Here is an 18,585-nt window from a genome sequence, read left to right on the forward strand (position 1 = left end):
AACAATTATTACAATTGTTGGTTCAGGGTTTCTGCAGGTTTTACCAAGTCAAATTTAAGACTTTTAAGACCTTTTTATGAATGAAATTTAAGACCTATATCACGACATCATACAAAAAAAAGTCAGATGTCAGAGTCCTGAAACATCGTCTGAAACATTTTTTCAAGCCAAGTCTCGCTAAACTTGCACTTCCCCATAGCTGAAGAATAAAATCTGTTTTATGTCTGTGGTACAGTCCGAAAGAGTCTCGCAGTAATAACACGAAAGCTGATTGGCTGCGATATAAGTTGCATGTTGGTCTCATTTGTAGTTGTAATACAGCAAATTATATTTTGAATAGCGAAAGAAAACTACAACACCACAGAATCAAAAAAATAATAATTATAAATCGCTGCGGGAGCATTTCAGTGAGCATTAGATGTAGCGTTACATGGAAGTAGGAAAATTAAGACCGGTTTAAAATTATTTAAGACCTAGAACACAATACTCCACTAAATGTATGACTTTTTAAGGCCTTCAATTTTGATTTAGAAATGTTAGACTTTTTAAGACCCCGCGGAAACCCTGTGGTTAATTTTCTGTTAGATCTAGTAATTAATTGTTTCATCACATGAGGAAATTAAACATGATTTAAGTGTATTGAGAACTACTGTCTACTTCTCAATCAGCAGTTTGTTGAAACTTGCTTGAATTGCGTAATCCATCACATCAGCATTCATTTTGATATTAAATTGATAATGTAACTTACAAAACTGTGAGAGATTTGAAAACGCTAGCAAGTTTCAAGATTCTGTCATACGATTTGTATGCCTAATGGAAATTAATAGAAACTAACAGAAGGAAACTCTCCAGCGTGCATTTGAAAATATAAAGAATACATCATTCATAGTTATGGAGATAAAACTTGTAAAAATGTCCAAGTTGTTATCAGCACCGCCCCCTGCTGGACAAACATGTAAGTACAAGAAAAGAGAGCTGATAAGCAGTTTGGTCATTTAATTATTATTTATGTCTCAAAACGGACACAAAATAGTAGATTACATTTCCCATTCATGTGTATGTGAATTAAAAAAATATTCATCCACCTATGCTTTGTTTATCAAAACAAACAGTTTGGCTTCTTGCAAGACAGATGTCTCCAGTACAGATATTGTCGTGCTATGTACAGTTCGATATAATATATGTAGTGTCCACATCTGTAGAGTCTGAAGATTTGTGTAGCACAACAGTAATAGTTCAGGCTGCGGTTCAGCTGATCCCTCCTCTCTTCTTCTCGGCCACCTCGTCTATCTGCCTCATCCTCCTCTCCAAGACCTCCATCCTCTTGGCGTCGTTGCGAGCTCGCTCCTGAGCCCTGAGCTCCTCCACATCCTGAAAGAACCTGTGCCTGCACGGACGAGTAGGAATTAAATAAAGATGAATGATGGAAGAATTCACAATAAGACATCACTGATTAATGTACAGCACATATGCCCTTTGTAGTTTAAAAAAAGGAATAGAGAAATATGTTTTTATTTAGGCCCAACATGTCAGGAATAACAGTCAGGATATTTGTGCATTTTTGTCAGACTACTCAAATAATTTGAAGATGTCCCCTAGAATTATGGCAAATTATGGGAATTTCTGACATTTTGTAAAGGAAAAAAGTCCCTCAGGAATACGTTGCACTAATGAAGGACTCATTAAGAAATGATGCAGATATTGTGCATTATTTGTCCTGCACAATATCTTAATTTCTACCATTTAATTTTTTTATTGTACCTATTTCATTGTTTTTAACTTATAGTTGAGTTGGTGCCATTGACGTGTAATTAAAAACACCGTTTACTACTACATAAGTAATGTTTCTATGCACAATAATGCTAGTTGTATGCAGCTGCTGATTAATAAGGGAAAAGGGGGAAATAACAGTAAACGTCAGTTGTGTGAAGGAAAGTGGACCAAGGTGCCTCATAAAACAGGTTTATGATGCATGGTTATCTTGAATGTGCCCTTTAATAATAACGTTATGTACTTCACATTTCCAGGTGACAGTTAATGCAACACCAAAATACACAGCATGCAATGAATCACAACTCACCTGTTAAAGAAAGCAGTGGCTAGTCCCACAATTAGCGTCCCAAATAAAATGGGTTTCGTCAGACGCTTTGCAGCGGACAGTTGGTGTTGCTTCATTATAACTAAATTCAAGAGAAGTGGCTACAGGCCGAAATAGAAACAGATAATTAACCTACATTTGCTTTTTAGCTGACCTTTAGAGCTAGCATTAGCTCCCTGCTAGCTACACACACCTCCTTCTTGTAGTGCAGTTACTCACGTAACACGACTTCCGTTTCCCAATTTTATGAATCAAAATCATCCCCCAAAAAATATAGTAAACATATAACCACCAACGCCAGATTATTTATGATATTTTAATTTGTTTAAAAGTGGTTTGATAGAGATAGAGTTAGTTTAGTCGATATAACAAATCATTTAAACCGGATAAGGTTTAGGCGGAAGTGCGCAGCTGTACGGACACATTTCGACGTTTACGAGACGGACGCATTTTAAGAGACGGACCAAAACAGGAAATGGCGGAAAATGAGCCCAGCTTCGAAGAGTTTGTTTGTTGTGTACTTTTAACGTTAATACCCACATTGAGTTGACGTTAGTTTGTTTAATCGTATGTTTGAGTGAACACCGGGTCTGATGCTAAGCTAATAGAGCCAAAGATGTGGAGGAAAGGCTCGTCTGAGGGCTCCGACCGGTTTGAATATCTACAGACTCTGGTCACTGAGTTTCAGGACACCGACAGTGAAGGTGGGTACACTTTGTAGTTCTGTATGTCATGATTCAATGGGATATGTAAGTTAAGTTCCCTGAGAAACCCTAAAAAAGTCTTTAAGATATATCTGGTGAAATTACACATAGCTAGTTTTACACCACCTCCATAACTGCTGCAGTCTAACACTGACCAGTCACTATTATTAAGGGTTGGAAGTACATTTACTCAAGTACAATTTTGAGGCACTTGCACTTTACTTGAGTATTTCCATTTCATGCTACTTTAGTTCAATACTTTCAGTTCAGTTCAATACTTCATTGCCATGTCAACACAGTTGATTGGAATTTGTCTTGGTGCCAATCACGGTAAAAAACAAAGTACAGTACATAAAAAAACATCACATAGACAATCATTCCAACCAGTAAAAAGCTGTATAGACTTCGTGCTATTGCAACTTCCCATACAGTGTCTGGTGCAGTCTATAAAGTGCATTTAGTCCAGGTTTACTCTGCAAGGTGCCTGAGCATTAAGGAGCCTAATAGTGGCGAGGTAGGTACTGTTACAGCGGGATGTTTTTCCCCTGAGACTTTGAACTCTCTTTCCAGAGGGCAGTAGTTGGAAGAGGGACCTGGCAGGGTGGGAGGGGTCGTCTAGCATATATTATACTATATATATATATATATATATATATATATATATATATATATATATATATATATATATATATATTTATACTTGTACTGCTGCCAAAGTATGTAACCTCCACTATAACGCACAGTATCTGCCCTACCATCAAGTATTTCATCTGTGTACACTTCAGATCATGTCTAACTAATCACCTTAGTGAATATGGAGAAATTACTACTTTCCTAGCAAAAGTTATGGTATACACATTCATTTACTCATTTCACTTCATCAGAGGCAAAGGAGCAAGTGCTGGCTAACCTGGCCAACTTTGCGTACGACCCAAAGAACATGGAGTATCTGAGGGAGCTGCAAGTGCCCGACCTCTTCTTGGATATGCTCACTGAGGAGAATGACAACTTTGTGGAGTTCGGGATGGGTGTGTACAAGTCCTTATCTCTCTCCTATTGTTTTTACATTGTGCAAATGCTGTCTCCCAACCTAAAATGTAATCACTTCTCTTGTGTGTGTCATGTTCTCAGGGGGGCTGTGTAACCTGAGTATGGACCCTGAATGCCGAGACATTATCCTGCAGAGCAGCGGGATCAGCTTGGTCACAAATTGTCTGTCGAGCCAGAGGGAGGAGACTGTCCTGTCGGCCATCACAACACTAATGAACCTCACGACGCCCTCGTCCCGCTCTGAGATCACTGTTCCGGCCATCCTGCAGTGCATGCTGCGCTTCTCCCTCTCAGAGAGCCCCCGCCTGCGCAACCTGGCTGCTGTGTTTCTGCAGGACTGCTGCACCGAGGAGCAGGTGGCCCGAGCGGAGCAGCAGATGCAGGGACAGCAGACTGCAGTCGGTATCCCGCTGCCCAAAGACTAAGTTACAGCTGGCGTATGTGGGAGTCTTGTATATAAGTGGATAAGTTGGCTCTCCATGAGAGTATAAGAACTTTTTTTTTTTTAACTTTTTATGGCCAAACAATATATGGGCACCCAAACATCACACCTCCACTCTTCTGGTTTCAGTCTTTCCACCAGATGTTTGAACCTGCTGCAGGGATTTTCTCCCATTCAGCCACAAGAGCATCAGTGAGGTCCAACACTGATGCTACATGATCAAGTCTGGCTCACTGTTGGTGTTTCAGTTCATCCAAAAGGTTTTGGATGGTGTTTAGGTCGGAGCTCTGAGCAGACCAGTCAAGTTCTTCCACACCAAACTGGGAAAACAATTTATTTATGGAGCTGGCTTTGCGCATGGGGGATTTGTCATGTTGAAACACAAACTGCTCCAACAAAGTTGGAAGTGATATTTCACTGCATGTTGTAAGATTGAGATTTTCTTTAATTGTCCACATAGCATTGGCCATAACGTGTATTTTTAAATCTGAAGAACTTTTAATATAAGTTTTGCAATTAGAGTTTAGGATCACAAAACCGGCTAACAAGATAATTGGCTGCTATTCTGCACATTTAGCATCAAAGTGCATGTCAGCGCTTACATTTAAATGTTATGCTCTTTCTGACCACAGGAGGGAGACTGGATAGTTTTTGTTGAAGTGAAGGGCTGTTTTGTGAGAGATTAATACAGTTGATTGTTAATGGAACAAAAACAACATGTGAACAATTTAATTTAGTTGACTTCCAACCTGTTGTGTTCAAAGTGTATAGAGAGAAGTAACCAAAATCTCACTTGTAAATTTAGGCTCACTGACTGTAGGCTCAATGTCAGTACTTATATGCCCAAAAATGTACATTCCTTTGTGTTGAAGTGATTTCCTAAGACCTGGGACAGATGCTGGAGCACCTTAAAGCCAACTGGTCGACTCTTGGCACTCTATAAGAATACCATAAATCCCAAACCCAAAAATATGTAAAATAAACCTTGAGGTTCATTCTGAATAGCCAGGAGCGCCGTTTGTTTTCTTTCGGACTCTTAAGAGCTATTTCTGGGCCGAGTCCTTTAGGTCTAGACAGACGACGACATCCGATCCTGCAGCCCAGCGTCAGTTGGACTGCACATGTAGCTCGGTCAGACTCGAGAGGAAATTCTTTACAGCTTGGAGAGTGGGTCTGTGATACTTGTTCATTTGAAATGCCACAAAGTTCTCATTTTCAGTAAGTGTTTATGTGTTTCTGAATGGCATTCCAAGGGCTTAAGAGGTGAGCACCTGCCACAGAGATCAATAAGAAATACCTTCATTCTTCCCGTAAAAAGAGAAACACCCATGCCTGGGTTTAATAATGTAGTACAAAGTTTATTTCAATTTGATGTAAAAATATTTGAATAGCTTTTTGCAGAATGAAAAAGAACAGTGGAGCACAGAGTTGGTCAACATCTACAACTATTTTTGCGCTTATTTTCAGTATACTGCATGTTCACATTTCCTATTACACCTCTATTATTACAGAGGATGATGTTACATATAAGACTTATGTTAGTCTTTATTTTTGTTATTATCAAATCCCTCGAAAAGACCAAACCCAACATATGGACAATTGGTGTTTGGGGTACATGATATACAGTAGTTTAATTCTCTATACATGAGCTGGTCCTCATTTTTTCTTCCTCAGTTCGAGCAGCTTCTCAGCCTCCTCGCGTAGTTTGTTCTTCTGGATCTGAAAGAAGAGACAGAAACAAAATCGTAATTCTGACATGTGCACCTGTGAGAAGAACGGCAAAGAAAAAAAAAATGCAATTTAACAGACTGTCAGTGAGGTTCTGCACCAGAACAGCTGTCATTATGCATGACTGCAACGCATGGCTGTGGCTTTTTATAGCATCCATACCACTTATTCACCACATGTACCTGTAAAGTTTACTATGACTTTTTTATGACATTTATTTGGCATACTACACTATGACTTTTTTCGACTAAGACTTAATGATTTTTTCGAAATGCTATACGATGATTTTTTTACTTTTTCGACATAGTATACTATACGTTTTTTGACTTTTTTCGACACTATGCTATGACTTCTTTCGACATACTATACTATTACTTTTTAGAATGTTTTCAACATACTATGACTTTTTTGGACACACTATGCTATGACTTTTTTAGACTATTTTCGACATACTACACAATTATTTTTTTCGACATACTATACTATGACTATGTATCATAAACAAAAAAACATAAGCAACAAAACATGCAACAAAACATGCAATAATTTATTCATTACAAATAATCATTCTTCCACCAAACAATGTAGTTCTTGTGTGACAGCAGCATGGTTTTGCAGTGCTTTTAGTTGGAGGAGCAGCAGCTTTCAGGAGATGCAGACAGGAGCAACGAGCGGGAGTGCTTTAAACTGCAACAGCTGGGATTTGGAACTGCTCTCCCATCAAAACATCTGACAATTGTCTGCTCTCTGGCCAACAAGATGGAAAAACTGCTGATATTTATTTATATATATATATATATATACACTTTCACCTACTTGTATGTACATAAAAGCAAAATGTTTTTGTTTCTTGTTGTCTTTGTTTCTATTTTGTCTACACAGAGCAAAAAAAATCCTTATACATGTACACATGCTAAAAAAAAGTCATAGTATAGTATGTCGAAAAAAGTTTAAAAAAAGTCATTATAGTATGTCGAAACAAAATCATAGTATAGTATGTTGAAAAGATAAAAAAATGTCATAGTAAAGTATGTCGAAAAAAGTCATGGAACTCAAGCCAACCAGCTATGAGCTTAATAGTGAGCATAAGACATTTGATTCAGGGTAAAACAAAAGTCATAGTATAGCACGCCGAAAATTTTTAAAAAGTCATAGTATAGTATGTCAAAAAAAAAGTACAAAAAAATCATAGTATAGTATTTCGAAAAAAGTCTAAAAAATAGTCATAGTATAGTATTTTTAAAAAAGTAATAAAACAAGTCAGTTATATATGTCTAAAAAAGTCAAACAAGTCATAGTATAGTATGTTGAAAAAAAAAAGTCATAGTATAGTATGTCGAAAAAGTTTAAAAAGTCATAGTATAGTATGTCAAAAAAAGTACAAAAAAATCATAGTATAGTATTTCGAAAAAAGTCTAAAAAATAGTCATAGTATAGTATGTTTAAAAAAGTAATAAAACAAGTCAGTTATATATGTCTAAAAAAGTCAAACAAGTCATAGTATAGTATGTCGAAAAAGTTTAAAAAGTCATAGTATAGTATTTAAAAAAAAAAAAAGTCATAGTAAAGTATGTTGAAAAAAGTTTAAAAAAAAGTCATAGTATAGCATGCCGAAAAAAGTCAAAAAGTCATAGTATAGTATGTCGGAAAAAGTAATAAAAAAGTCATAGTAGGAGGCATGCTCTAAAGTACAATCGAGAACTACTAACACTCGCCTGAAATTACTACAATACAACTGGCTGATGCGAACGTATATATCACATGTCGAAAAAGTATGTCAAAAAAGTAAAAAGAGTTATAGTATAGAGCTCAACAGTGACCACCCGCTTTCTAACGGCTCTGGTTCCAAAAAAAAAAAAATAGTATAGTATGTCGAAAAAAGTAATAAAAAAGTCATAGTATAGTATGTCGAAAGAAGTTTTTAAAGTCATTGTATAGTATGTAAAAAAAAGTCGAAAAAGTCATAGTATAACATGTCGAAAAAAAGTTATACAAAAGTCATAGTATAGTATGTCGAAAACTTTTAAAAAGTCATAGTATAGTATGTCAAAAAAAGTAAAAAAAATAGTCAGAGTATAGTATGTTTAAAAAAGTAATAAAACAAGTCAGTTAAGTATGTCGAAAAAGTTTAAAAAGTCATAGTATGTCAAAAAAAAGTTAAAAAAAAAATCATAGTAAAGTATGTAAAAAAAAAAAAGTCATAGTATAGTATGTCAAAAAAAAAAAATCATAGTAAAGTATGTTGAAAAAAGTTTTAAAAAAGTCATAGTATAACATGTCGGAAAAAGTAATAAAAAAATCATAGTATAGTATGTCGAAAATTTTTCAAAAGTCATAGTATAGTATGTCAAAAAAAGTACAAAAAAATCAGTGTAGTATTTCGAAAAAAGTCTAAAAAATAGTCATAGTATAGTATGTTTAAAAAAGTAATAAAACAAGTCAGTTATATATGTCTAAAAAAGTCAAACAAGTCATAGTATAGTATGTCGAAAAAGTTTAAAAAGTCATAGTATAGTATGTTGAAAAAAAAAAAGTCATAGTATAGTATGTCGAAAAAAAAAAAGTCATAGTATATTATGTCGAAAAAGTTTAAAAAGTCATAGTATAGTATGTTGAAAAAAAAAGTCATAGTATAGTATGTCGAAAAAGTTTAAAAAGTCATAGTATAGTATGTCAAAAAAAGTACAAAAAAATCATAGTATAGTATTTCGAAAAAAGTCTAAAAAATAGTCATAGTATAGTATGTTTAAAAAAGTAATAAAACAAGTCAGTTATATATGTCTAAAAAAGTCAAACAAGTCATAGTATAGTATGTCGAAAAAGTTTAAAAAGTCATAGTATAGTATTTAAAAAAAAAAAAGTCATAGTAAAGTATGTTGAAAAAAGTTTAAAAAAAAGTCATAGTATAGCACGCCGAAAAAAGTCAAAAAGTCATAGTATAGTATGTCGGAAAAAGTAATAAAAAAGTCATAGTAGGAGGCATGCTCTAAAGTACAATCGAGAACTACTAACACTCGCCTGAAATTACTACAATACAACTGGCTGATGCGAACGTATATATCACATGTCGAAAAAGTATGTCAAAAAAGTAAAAAGAGTTATAGTATAGAGCTCAACAGTGACCACCCGCTTTCTAACGGCTCTGGTTCCAAAAAAAAAAAAATAGTATAGTATGTCGAAAAAAGTAATAAAAAAGTCATAGTATAGTATGTCGAAAGAAGTTTTTAAAGTCATTGTATAGTATGTAAAAAAAAGTCGAAAAAGTCATAGTATAACATGTCGAAAAAAAGTTATACAAAAGTCGTATGTCGAAAAAAAAAAAAAAAAATCATAATATAGTACGTCAAAAAAAGTTTCAAAAGTCATAGTGTAACATGTCCAAAAAAGTATTAAAAAAGTCATAGTAATGTACAGTATGTCGTAAAAAAGTAAAAAAGTTATAGCATAGTATGTCGAAAAAAGTTAAAAAACATCATAGTATAACATGTCGAAAAAGTAAAAAAAAGTCATAGTATAATATCTTGAAAAAAAGTTAAAAAGTCATAGTATAACATGTCGAAAAAGAGTCACGGTATGTCAAAAAAGTAAAACGAGTCATAGTATAGAGCTCAACAGTGACCACCCACTTTTTTATCAAAAAAATCATAATATAGTATGTCAAAAAAAGTTTAAAAAGTCATAGTATAACATGTCCAAAAAAGTAATAAAAAAGTCATAGTATAACTAGGGGTGGGAATCTCTTGGCACCTCACTATTCGATTCTAAACCGATTATTGATGCATCTCGATGCAACAATTTTTTAATGTACATTTCCATGCGTGATTTAAAAAAATATACATATAAATCTGAGTTTGCTAATGAAATGTTTTGTCTACTGAGGTTTTTGTTTGGTAGTTGTTCCATGCTGAAGCCTTAAACGTGCTCGTGAAAGTCCCCTTCTCTCTCAGTAATCTTCCACGTCAGAGGCCCAGTCATGTTTAAAGGTGGAGAATTGGCTTCTTAGACCATGAAACATGAGGTGGTCAGATGTAATGTGATAAAGTAGATGAACAGCCTATATGTGTTTTGCCTAATTATTTTATGTATGTCTTATTAGATCATGTGAAATGAAAAAAAATGAAATGAAATGTGTATATATACAAAAAAATGTTTTTCCTTTTGGCCATTTTTGTGTGTTTTTTTCTGCCTAAACTCTAAGTTGTTGTCCATCATCCCATCCTCTTTCAGTCACTCTGTTTTCTGATTTGTACTTGTCTGGAGAAAGTAACGTTTAAATAAAAATCAACACAAAAAAAATAAATAAATAAATAATCGTTCTAGAGAGAAGCGAGATGCATCTATGAATTGATTATTTTTCCCACCCCTAAGTGTAACATGTAAAAAAGTTATAGTAATGTACAGTATGTCGGAAAAAAGTAAAAAAGTTATAGCATAGTATGTCGAAAAAAGTTAAAAAAGTCATAGTATAATATCTTGAAAAAAAGTCAAAAAGTCATAGTATAACATGTCGAAAAAGAGTCATGGTATGTCAAAAAAGTGAAACGAGTCATAGTATAGAGCTCAACAGTGACCACCCACTTTTTTAATGGCTCTGGTCGAAAAAAGTAAAAAAGTAATAAAAAAGTCATAGTAATGTATGTCGAAAAAAAGTAAAAAGAAATCATAGTATAGTATGTCGAAAAGTCATGAAAAAGTCATAGTATAGTATGTCGAAAAAAGTCATGTATAGTATGTCGAAAAAAGTAAAAAAAGTCATGTATAGTATGTCGAAAAAAGTCATGTATAGTATGTCGAAAAAAGTAAAAAGTCATGTATAATATGTCAAAAAAAGTCACAAAAAATCATAGTATAACATGTCAAAAAAAGTCATAAAAAAGTCATAGTAATGTATGTCAGAAAAAAGTAAAAAAAATTCATAGTATGTTGAAAAAAGTTAAAAAAGTCATAGTATAGTATGTCGAAAAATCAAAAAAAAAGTCATAGTAATGTATGTCGGAAAAAAGTAAAAATGTTATAGTATAGTATGTCGAAAAAAGTTAAAAAAGTCATAGTATAACATGTCGAAAAAGTAAAAAAAAGTCATAGTATAATATCTTGAAAAAAAGTCAAAAAGTCATAAGATAACATGTCGAAAAGAGTCACGGTATGTCAAAAAAGTAAAACGAGTCACAGTATAGAGCTCAACAGTGACCACCCACTTTTTTAATGGCTCTGGTTCCAGAAGTGTTTTTCCCCATTCAATTTTTTCATTGACGTTTCGAAAATTGCTGATATAAAGAGTTTTAAGTCTGGAACCATGACAACCAGCTACGAGATGACTAGTGACCATAAAACATGTGATTCGGTGCAAAAAAAAAACATTTTGAAAACGGCAAAAAAGCCAAAGGTACAAAGACCGTGTCCAGAAACTATCGTAGACTTCAATGGTAGAAGCTCGCTCTAGCCGTTCGCGGTTTTGCGGGTACGGTAAACATTTCTATGGTAACAGCGAGTTGGACCAATCAGAGACGTTGCTGTTACGCTTAGGATTGTGGGTAGTGTATAAAATCATGTTTTTCTTAAAACAAGGTTGATTTCGTAGAGACTTCTAGCTTCTACAGGAGCAGAAACTTTCGTTTCACAAACCTCGTAGCTCGTTGCCAGTCTACCTCGGATGGTTTAGACATTATGGCTGATAATCTAAGTCCTTATAGAGAAAATCAACGGGATTTTTACTTCCAGAACCACACTGTTGAGCTCTATATTATGTCAAAAGAAATTAAAAAAAATCATAGTATAACATTTCGAAAAAAGTAATACAAAAGTTATACAGTAGTATAGTATGTCAAAAAAAAGTCATGTGTTGAAAAAGTATGTCAAAAAAGTAAAAAAAAAAAAAAGTCATAGTATAGTATGTCGACAAAGTTAAAAAAAAAAGTTCACCCCCAATACTAGAACTGTGTGGTCAAAGGCTTCAGAGAGGGGGGTTCTCCTTCAGCCTGCAGTACTATGTGTCACTTATCTGGAATCAGTTAAATAAAATGGTCTACAGGCTTTCAAATGTGACCCCTGTGTTGATGTTATGTACCTAGGACTCGCTGAAAAGCACTGTTATTCCTGAGTGGATTATAAATAAAGTTAAATGAAGTAAAGGAGTGTCAGAACGAGGGGCTGGTTTTATCTGATTCACTGCTTTGGGACAAGGTCCTCCACCCTTCTGGGTTCATCTAACAGGACGCGGTGTGCGTGCAGACATGCTAATAGCTCCCTTTCCCTCCTGTCTGGGGGCGTTCAGGGGCAGGCTTGTTCAAACACAACGCCATGTCTACAGTAAATTATTTTAAACAGCATCCCATGAGAGAAATACAAGAACCAGAGGGGAGTTGAGATGCTTGTGTTGGACATCACCTAATTTATCAGGGACTATTATAGATCTCTTTCTTAGTCTTGATAGGGCTGGGCAATATGTCGATATTATATAGATATCGTGATATGAGACTAGATATTGTCTTAGTTTTTAACATAAATGTTTTTGTTTTTCTGGTTTTTAAGCCTCTGAACACCCACAGAGGTGATTTCAGTTATTGTGTCTGATTAGACCTCTGCTCAGGTTGAAGGTGGGCCGGAGCTTAGATGGGAATTTATTAGGTCACAAATCTTTTCTACCAATAAGAATGGTTCAAAATTAGCACCATCCACCAGCCAAATGCTGTTAATATGCAAGTGGCTGGTAGATTTGCTTCACTTACCAGCCAAAGAAACAATGGTAATCTATTGAATTGCTGGTAAAATTCGAACATTCACTTGCCATTTGGCTGGTGGACGAAAAAGTTAATTTTGAACCCTGCCAATAAGAATGGTAAGGTCATTTGTCCTGCCCTAAATGGTGCAACAAAGTTAACAGGAGATTCAGGAAGGTGTCAATCAATCAGTCTAAACACACCCACACAGTCCTGGGAAGAGGTCCAATCAGCCAGATTAACTCACAATACCTGTGTGGGTGTTCAGGGCCTTTAAAGGCTGCCTTAGAGTAATGAGTTTTCTCTCGCATGACTAAAACAACTTTTGAACGTATAAGTTCCTTCACGAGGCTATTTTGCGGCAGTTCCGTGTGGAGCTTAGCGCTGCCCAAGACGATTGTGATTGGTTTAAAGCAGTGGTTCCCAACCTTTTTTCCTTGGCGCCCCCCCTACTTATGTCTAAGAAAAGCTGAGCCCCCCCCTCCGAAACCGAAGTTGAGGTAACTCTTGAGATAGAGCCTTACTTTCTTTTTTGATACAGAGCAGTTATCAGCACTTTTACGTTTCTCCGCCATGTTTCATTCATAAAATAGTGATGCCGTGGCGGGATGATAGCAGCTAGCAGCTGACCTGATGACAGCAGGGTCCCAGGTTAAGAGGTCCCGGAGGTTTGACCTACTAAGTAGCCTGCCTACAATTTTAAGCGAGAACAAAAATACATAGTTTTTATACAGACTTTTGTATACATTATATATTCTAGTGTATTATCATAATTTGTTTAACATGTGCAAATATTTTTTTTTTACCTCAACCTCAAACCAGATAAAGACTTGCGCCCCCCCTGTGATCTTTGCCGCCCCCCTGAGGGGTCCCCGGACCCCAGGTTGGGAACCACTGGTTTAAAGAAATGCTAATACACTAGAGCACGTTTTTCTCCCATCCAGGAATGCTGTGTGGACTGGCCAGACCTTCCTCCGCAGCGCTGTGGAGGAGGGTCTGGCAAAGCGACATTATATTTGCCTTTACCCACTCATTTATTATATCCATGTTACTGATGATTATTTATCAAAAATCTCATTATATTTCATTTTGTGAAAGCACCAATAGTCAACCCTACAATACTGTCTGAATATCGAAGTTTTTGCTCAAATCTTGATATTATTTAATTATTTATATTCATATTAAGTTTTTTCATATCGCCCAGCCCTAAGTCTGGATGTGTCTTAATAAACACAATAAAATAAACATTGTTTGTCTGTCATTCATTCATAGGAATATATGAGCTCTTACCTTTCCAGTAATGGTGAGCGGGTAGCTGGTCACAAAGAGTACGTAGCGAGGAATCTTGAAGTGAGCGATCTGAAGGGAGCAGGTGAAGCAGAGTCATTCAAACGTGTTTGACAGGAAGAGAAAGTACAAAATAATTGCAGCTCATTATGAAATATTAAAAAGCAAATTGGGCCTCACCTGTCCTTTACAGTAAGCTTTGATTTCTTCTTCAGTGCAGTCCTTTCCGTCTACTAGTTTGATACAGGCACAGACCTCTTCACCCATGCGGGGATCCGCAACTCCGACCACCTGAGAAAAACAAAAGAAAAGAAAAAAAGGTATTGTTTCTGATGCAAAACATACAGTGTACAGAAACATTAAGATCAAATACAGACACATTTTAAGACATTTGAAAATTATCTTCTTTGAATAAGTTGTGTCTGGTACTAAAATGACATCTTCGAAGATTTATTAATAAGGTTTATTAGGGCCATTGTAGGTAAAAAGCCAAAAATGACGAAGCCGGGAGAGGGGGGTGATAATCTGAGAACAAATTCAGAATTTTGGAAATTAAAGTTGTACATTTACGAGAAACAAACTTGAAAACTATCTGAGAGTCATAAATTGGCGAGAAAAATGTCATACATTTTCTGAGATTAAAGTCACAAATTTACGAGAAAGAAACTCAGAACAAATAGTGTTTTTTTTGTCAAGGAACCACAACGCTTCAAGGTTGGATCAATCTAATCACGCCACAGTCGCCACCGCTCCCCATGTATTAACACCTGCAGTGGATGATCAAGTTATACTTTGCAATCGGATTAAGCAATAACTTCAACTTCAACTTTATTTGTGTCCCCGAAGGGCAATTACTGAATGTATGCAGCAAGTATAAACACATACAAAGACACATAAATACATACAAGTTCTACACACAGTCCAACTGGAACACAACCGTAACAGTACGAGGACAAATAAATACCAGCACAAGGTGCATGGATAGCAGAGTCAAAGTAACCTACGTAGAGTAGGAAAACGTGCATATCAGCCTACAAAGTTGACACAATATAATCAACAACGACCATCGTCAACAACATCAGCATCCATTACATTACATCACCAACCCCTTTAATTAACGTTTCTGACATCCTCAACACATAGTCAACAGACTAGAATATATAACCAACCAAGGAATAAAAAAAGAAAAAAAAGGAATAAGGAAATACTTGTGATTTTAGCCCAGAATCACCATATAATCATAAGCATCCGGACTTTGAAAATACATTGCCGTGAAATGGGTCTATACTTTTTCATTTTAGTTACCTGCATTTATTTTATTTACTTCAACCTTGAAAAAGAGGGTTCTTCCCCAATGTCTTTTCAGAGGTTTTAATACATAAAATGAATGAATGAATGACCTATATAAAATGTTCATGTCATTCTTTCGTAGTGCTGGCTGTTTGAGCTCACCTGTGCCTCCTTGATTTTGGGGTGCGTGTGCAGAAACTGTTCGATCTCCGCTGGGTAAATGTTCTCTCCTCCTCTGATGATCATGTCTTTGATCCTGCCCTCGATTCGGAGGTAGCTGTGTGCATCCATGCTGCCAATGTCTCTGCAGGAAAACAGAAAACATTTCAACATCAGCAACTGGACTAAGAAAAGTATTTTTGATAGATAGACAGACAGACAGACAGACAGACAGACAGACAGACAGACAGACAGACAGACAGACAGATAGACAGATATATAGATAGACAGACAGATAGACAGATAGATAGATAGATAGATAGATAGATAGATAGATAGATAGATAGATAGATAGACAGATAGATAGATAGATAGATAGATAGATAGATAGATAGACAGATAGATAGATACAACAAATACACATATATATCTCACATATATAACAATCACTCACAGAAATTTAAAGAGTTAACAATTTGTGAAGTGATTACAAAGGTCTGGTATGGACTGACCATGTGATGCAATGACTATGAATGATAAGGTGCTATGGTAGAGTGTGTGCAATGGTGGTAGTGCAAAAGTGAACAGTGCAGGGATTGAACAGTGGAATAGCTTATTATTAAATATTAACATTACAGTATATAACAGGGAATAAGTTATAAGATGTAGATGTTATGACCACAGTCCAGATTGTGTAGGAAAAAATACTTCATATTTACAAGTCTTTTTATTTCATATACTTTCATACTGCCTTTGATGTTTTTCTGTTGTCAGTGCTGCTTCCAAAATAAAGTTTAATATTGTGATGCTTGGTGCAGTATAAATACAAGAGAGATACATTAACTGACAGCTTTCACTCACCCAGTTTTGTACCATCCTTCTTTAGTGATGCACTCTCGCGTTTTGGCTTCGTCCCCCCAGTACTCCAACATCACGCAGTAGCCTCTGATCATAACCTCCCCCAGCATCCCCAAAGGCACTATCTCTCCTGTTGAAGGGTTCACGATTTTAGCCTGTGGAGCATTGGATTATACATTAGTTATTTATTACACAAAGTTAATTATGGTTTTGCATCTAATGAACTGTTTAGAAATTTTCAGATACAACATGTTTGGTGACATACAAGGAATGGGACAACATTAAAGAGGTACCAATTAAACAAATGCTCACATTTGGCCTCATGTGAGAATGCCAACAATGGCCATTCAGACTTGGCCTCAGGTGTCTCCAACGACCATCACAGCCACAAGCACTAACAAAAGAAGCCGTTACCGATCAGCTTGATAACGACCCTACAGAGGGTGAAATAACTTCTCTGGATAAGTACCAACTAGTTTCAAACAGTACTGGATTGAGAAAATAATATCTTATCTATACAGTGCTATTCGCTTGGATTCAACTGACAGCACATTGGATGTAAAGGGTAAATGGGAACTGGAGGTCAACACCATAAGTAAACATAAGGAGCGGGAGGAATTCTAGATATCTTGGCATAAATGCTTAAGTATCCCGACTGTTGAGAATGAGATTTTAAAATCACCAACACTAATATCCAACTATGAGTAAATCTAAACCTCTCTGTTGGACAGGAAGTGGCTTAGTAGGAGACTTTTCCCACATTTTTTGGGTTTGTCCTTAACTACAAGTTTAGACACGGGTGATGGTGATTTTGCAGGTTATACTTATAATAACTGGTAATAATGCATTTTGTACATAGTGTCTGAATGAATGAGGATGTTTAAAGTACCTCTATGTGGTCCATGATGTAGCCGACGGTGTCACACTTCCTGTCCAGGTTGTCTGACGGGGAGCCGCAGAAAGTCACGGGGCTGTTCTCTGTAGTGCCGTATCCAATCTGTAAATCACACAAACAGCATGTGGTGAGCAGAGAAGATACACACACACACACACACACACACACACACACACACACACACACACACACACACACACACACACACACACACACACACACACACACACACACACACACACACACACTGCGTTTCACTATCTTTGTGGGGACCCGTCATCAACATAATGCATAACCCTAACCCTAGCCCCTTACCCTAACCTTAACCATCACAACTAAATGCCTAACCTTAACCCTTACCCTCACCCTAACCATAACCTAATTCTAACCCTAATCCTAAAACCAAGTCTTAACCCTCAAACAGCCCTCTGAAGTTGTGGGGTCCAGCATTTTGGCCCCACAAAGCTGTCCGGACCCCACAAGTATACTGTATTCCCGGTTTTTGGAACCCAAGAATATAGTTAAACAAGAACACACACACACACACACACACACACACACACACATACACACACACACTTTGATTTGACAGTTGCTTAAAGAGCTACTCAAACGACCTCTAATCAAAAGAGTTGCAGATTAATTTTTTTACTCAACTGGTGTACTTAAATACTCCTGTTTAAGTGGAAAATAAAGTGTTTTTTCTAATAAGAAATAAGAAAATCTGAAGAGAAGACAGGTTGGTGACATAAAATATACTGTTACTGTGCTCACAGTTGCAGAATCAATCACATGGAGAAAGGTTCAAGACTGGTGGACAAACAGGACCATCAGGGCCTTTTAGAGGTGAGAACTTTAACTGGATAATCAGGGAGGAGACGATATTCCCAATAAAATGTCAGATTTGGTAAGTAAACTCTAGATTCCATTTATCCTGGGTGGGTCCATCCAACTTATAAATGCAGCCAACTGAAGCCAAACTGACCCGAGCCAGTGAACAAAATCCTGCTGCACTTTTTCCTAAACCTTCCTTTCTTATTAAAAGCAGGTGTAATGAACACCAAAAGCTTTGTTCTTAGATCGGACTGGTTGTGGCTCAAGTTCATCTTTTTTTTATTTTCTCACAGTTACAGGCTTTGGAAAATAACTACTTCATGTCTTGCAGTTGAAACCTATGAGCCACAATCACCTTAACAACTCACAGGTTTGACTGAAAAAGACCATTACATAATACCACGCTCCATTTCAAAAGAAGGAATGCACACAGGAATGTAAAGTGGCATCTGAAACTTTCCTTTGTGAGTATCTTTTTACAATTGTTATGATTTGAAACATCATCTCACTTCTTGCCAGCC

General features: G+C 36.1%; 2 protein-coding genes across 2 annotated transcripts in view; one reads left to right on the forward strand and one right to left on the reverse strand.

Annotated features, from left to right (window-relative positions):
* The first annotated feature begins 2,517 nt into the window (after nt 1–2,517).
* Nucleotides 2,518–5,296, forward strand: armc7 (armadillo repeat containing 7). The gene is made up of 3 exons (XM_031314934.2): nt 2,518–2,802; nt 3,687–3,830; nt 3,934–5,296. Exons 1-3 carry the CDS (start codon nt 2,715–2,717, stop codon nt 4,275–4,277), a joined length of 576 nt encoding a protein of 191 aa, XP_031170794.1. The 5' UTR covers nt 2,518–2,714; the 3' UTR covers nt 4,278–5,296.
* A 335-nt stretch (nt 5,297–5,631) lies between these two features.
* acsf2 (acyl-CoA synthetase family member 2) overlaps nt 5,632–18,585 on the reverse strand; it is a 35,843-nt gene continuing 22,889 nt past the window's right edge. Inside the window, exons 11-16 of the mRNA XM_031314932.2 lie at nt 17,225–17,332; nt 16,339–16,490; nt 15,481–15,622; nt 14,209–14,319; nt 14,032–14,100; nt 5,632–6,013 (exon numbers count right to left, since the gene is read on the reverse strand). Of these exons, the coding sequence (XP_031170792.1) occupies nt 5,951–6,013; nt 14,032–14,100; nt 14,209–14,319; nt 15,481–15,622; nt 16,339–16,490; nt 17,225–17,332 (645 nt within the window). The 3' untranslated portion in view covers nt 5,632–5,950. The remainder of the gene's footprint in view (nt 6,014–14,031; nt 14,101–14,208; nt 14,320–15,480; nt 15,623–16,338; nt 16,491–17,224; nt 17,333–18,585) is intronic.

Source organism: Sander lucioperca, chromosome 22, assembly GCF_008315115.2.
Source record: "Sander lucioperca isolate FBNREF2018 chromosome 22, SLUC_FBN_1.2, whole genome shotgun sequence".
NCBI classification, from domain to species: domain Eukaryota; kingdom Metazoa; phylum Chordata; class Actinopteri; order Perciformes; family Percidae; genus Sander; species Sander lucioperca.

Coding starts and splice junctions, on each gene's coding strand:
- armc7 (XM_031314934.2), top strand. CDS start 2,715: ATGTGGAGGAAAGGCTCGTCTGAGGGCTCCGACCGGTTTGAATATCTA. Junction 2,803..3,686: donor TCAGGACACCGACAGTGAAG/GTGGGTACACTT, acceptor TCACTTCATCAG/AGGCAAAGGAGCAAGTGCTG. Junction 3,831..3,933: donor CTTTGTGGAGTTCGGGATGG/GTGTGTACAAGT, acceptor TCATGTTCTCAG/GGGGGCTGTGTAACCTGAGT.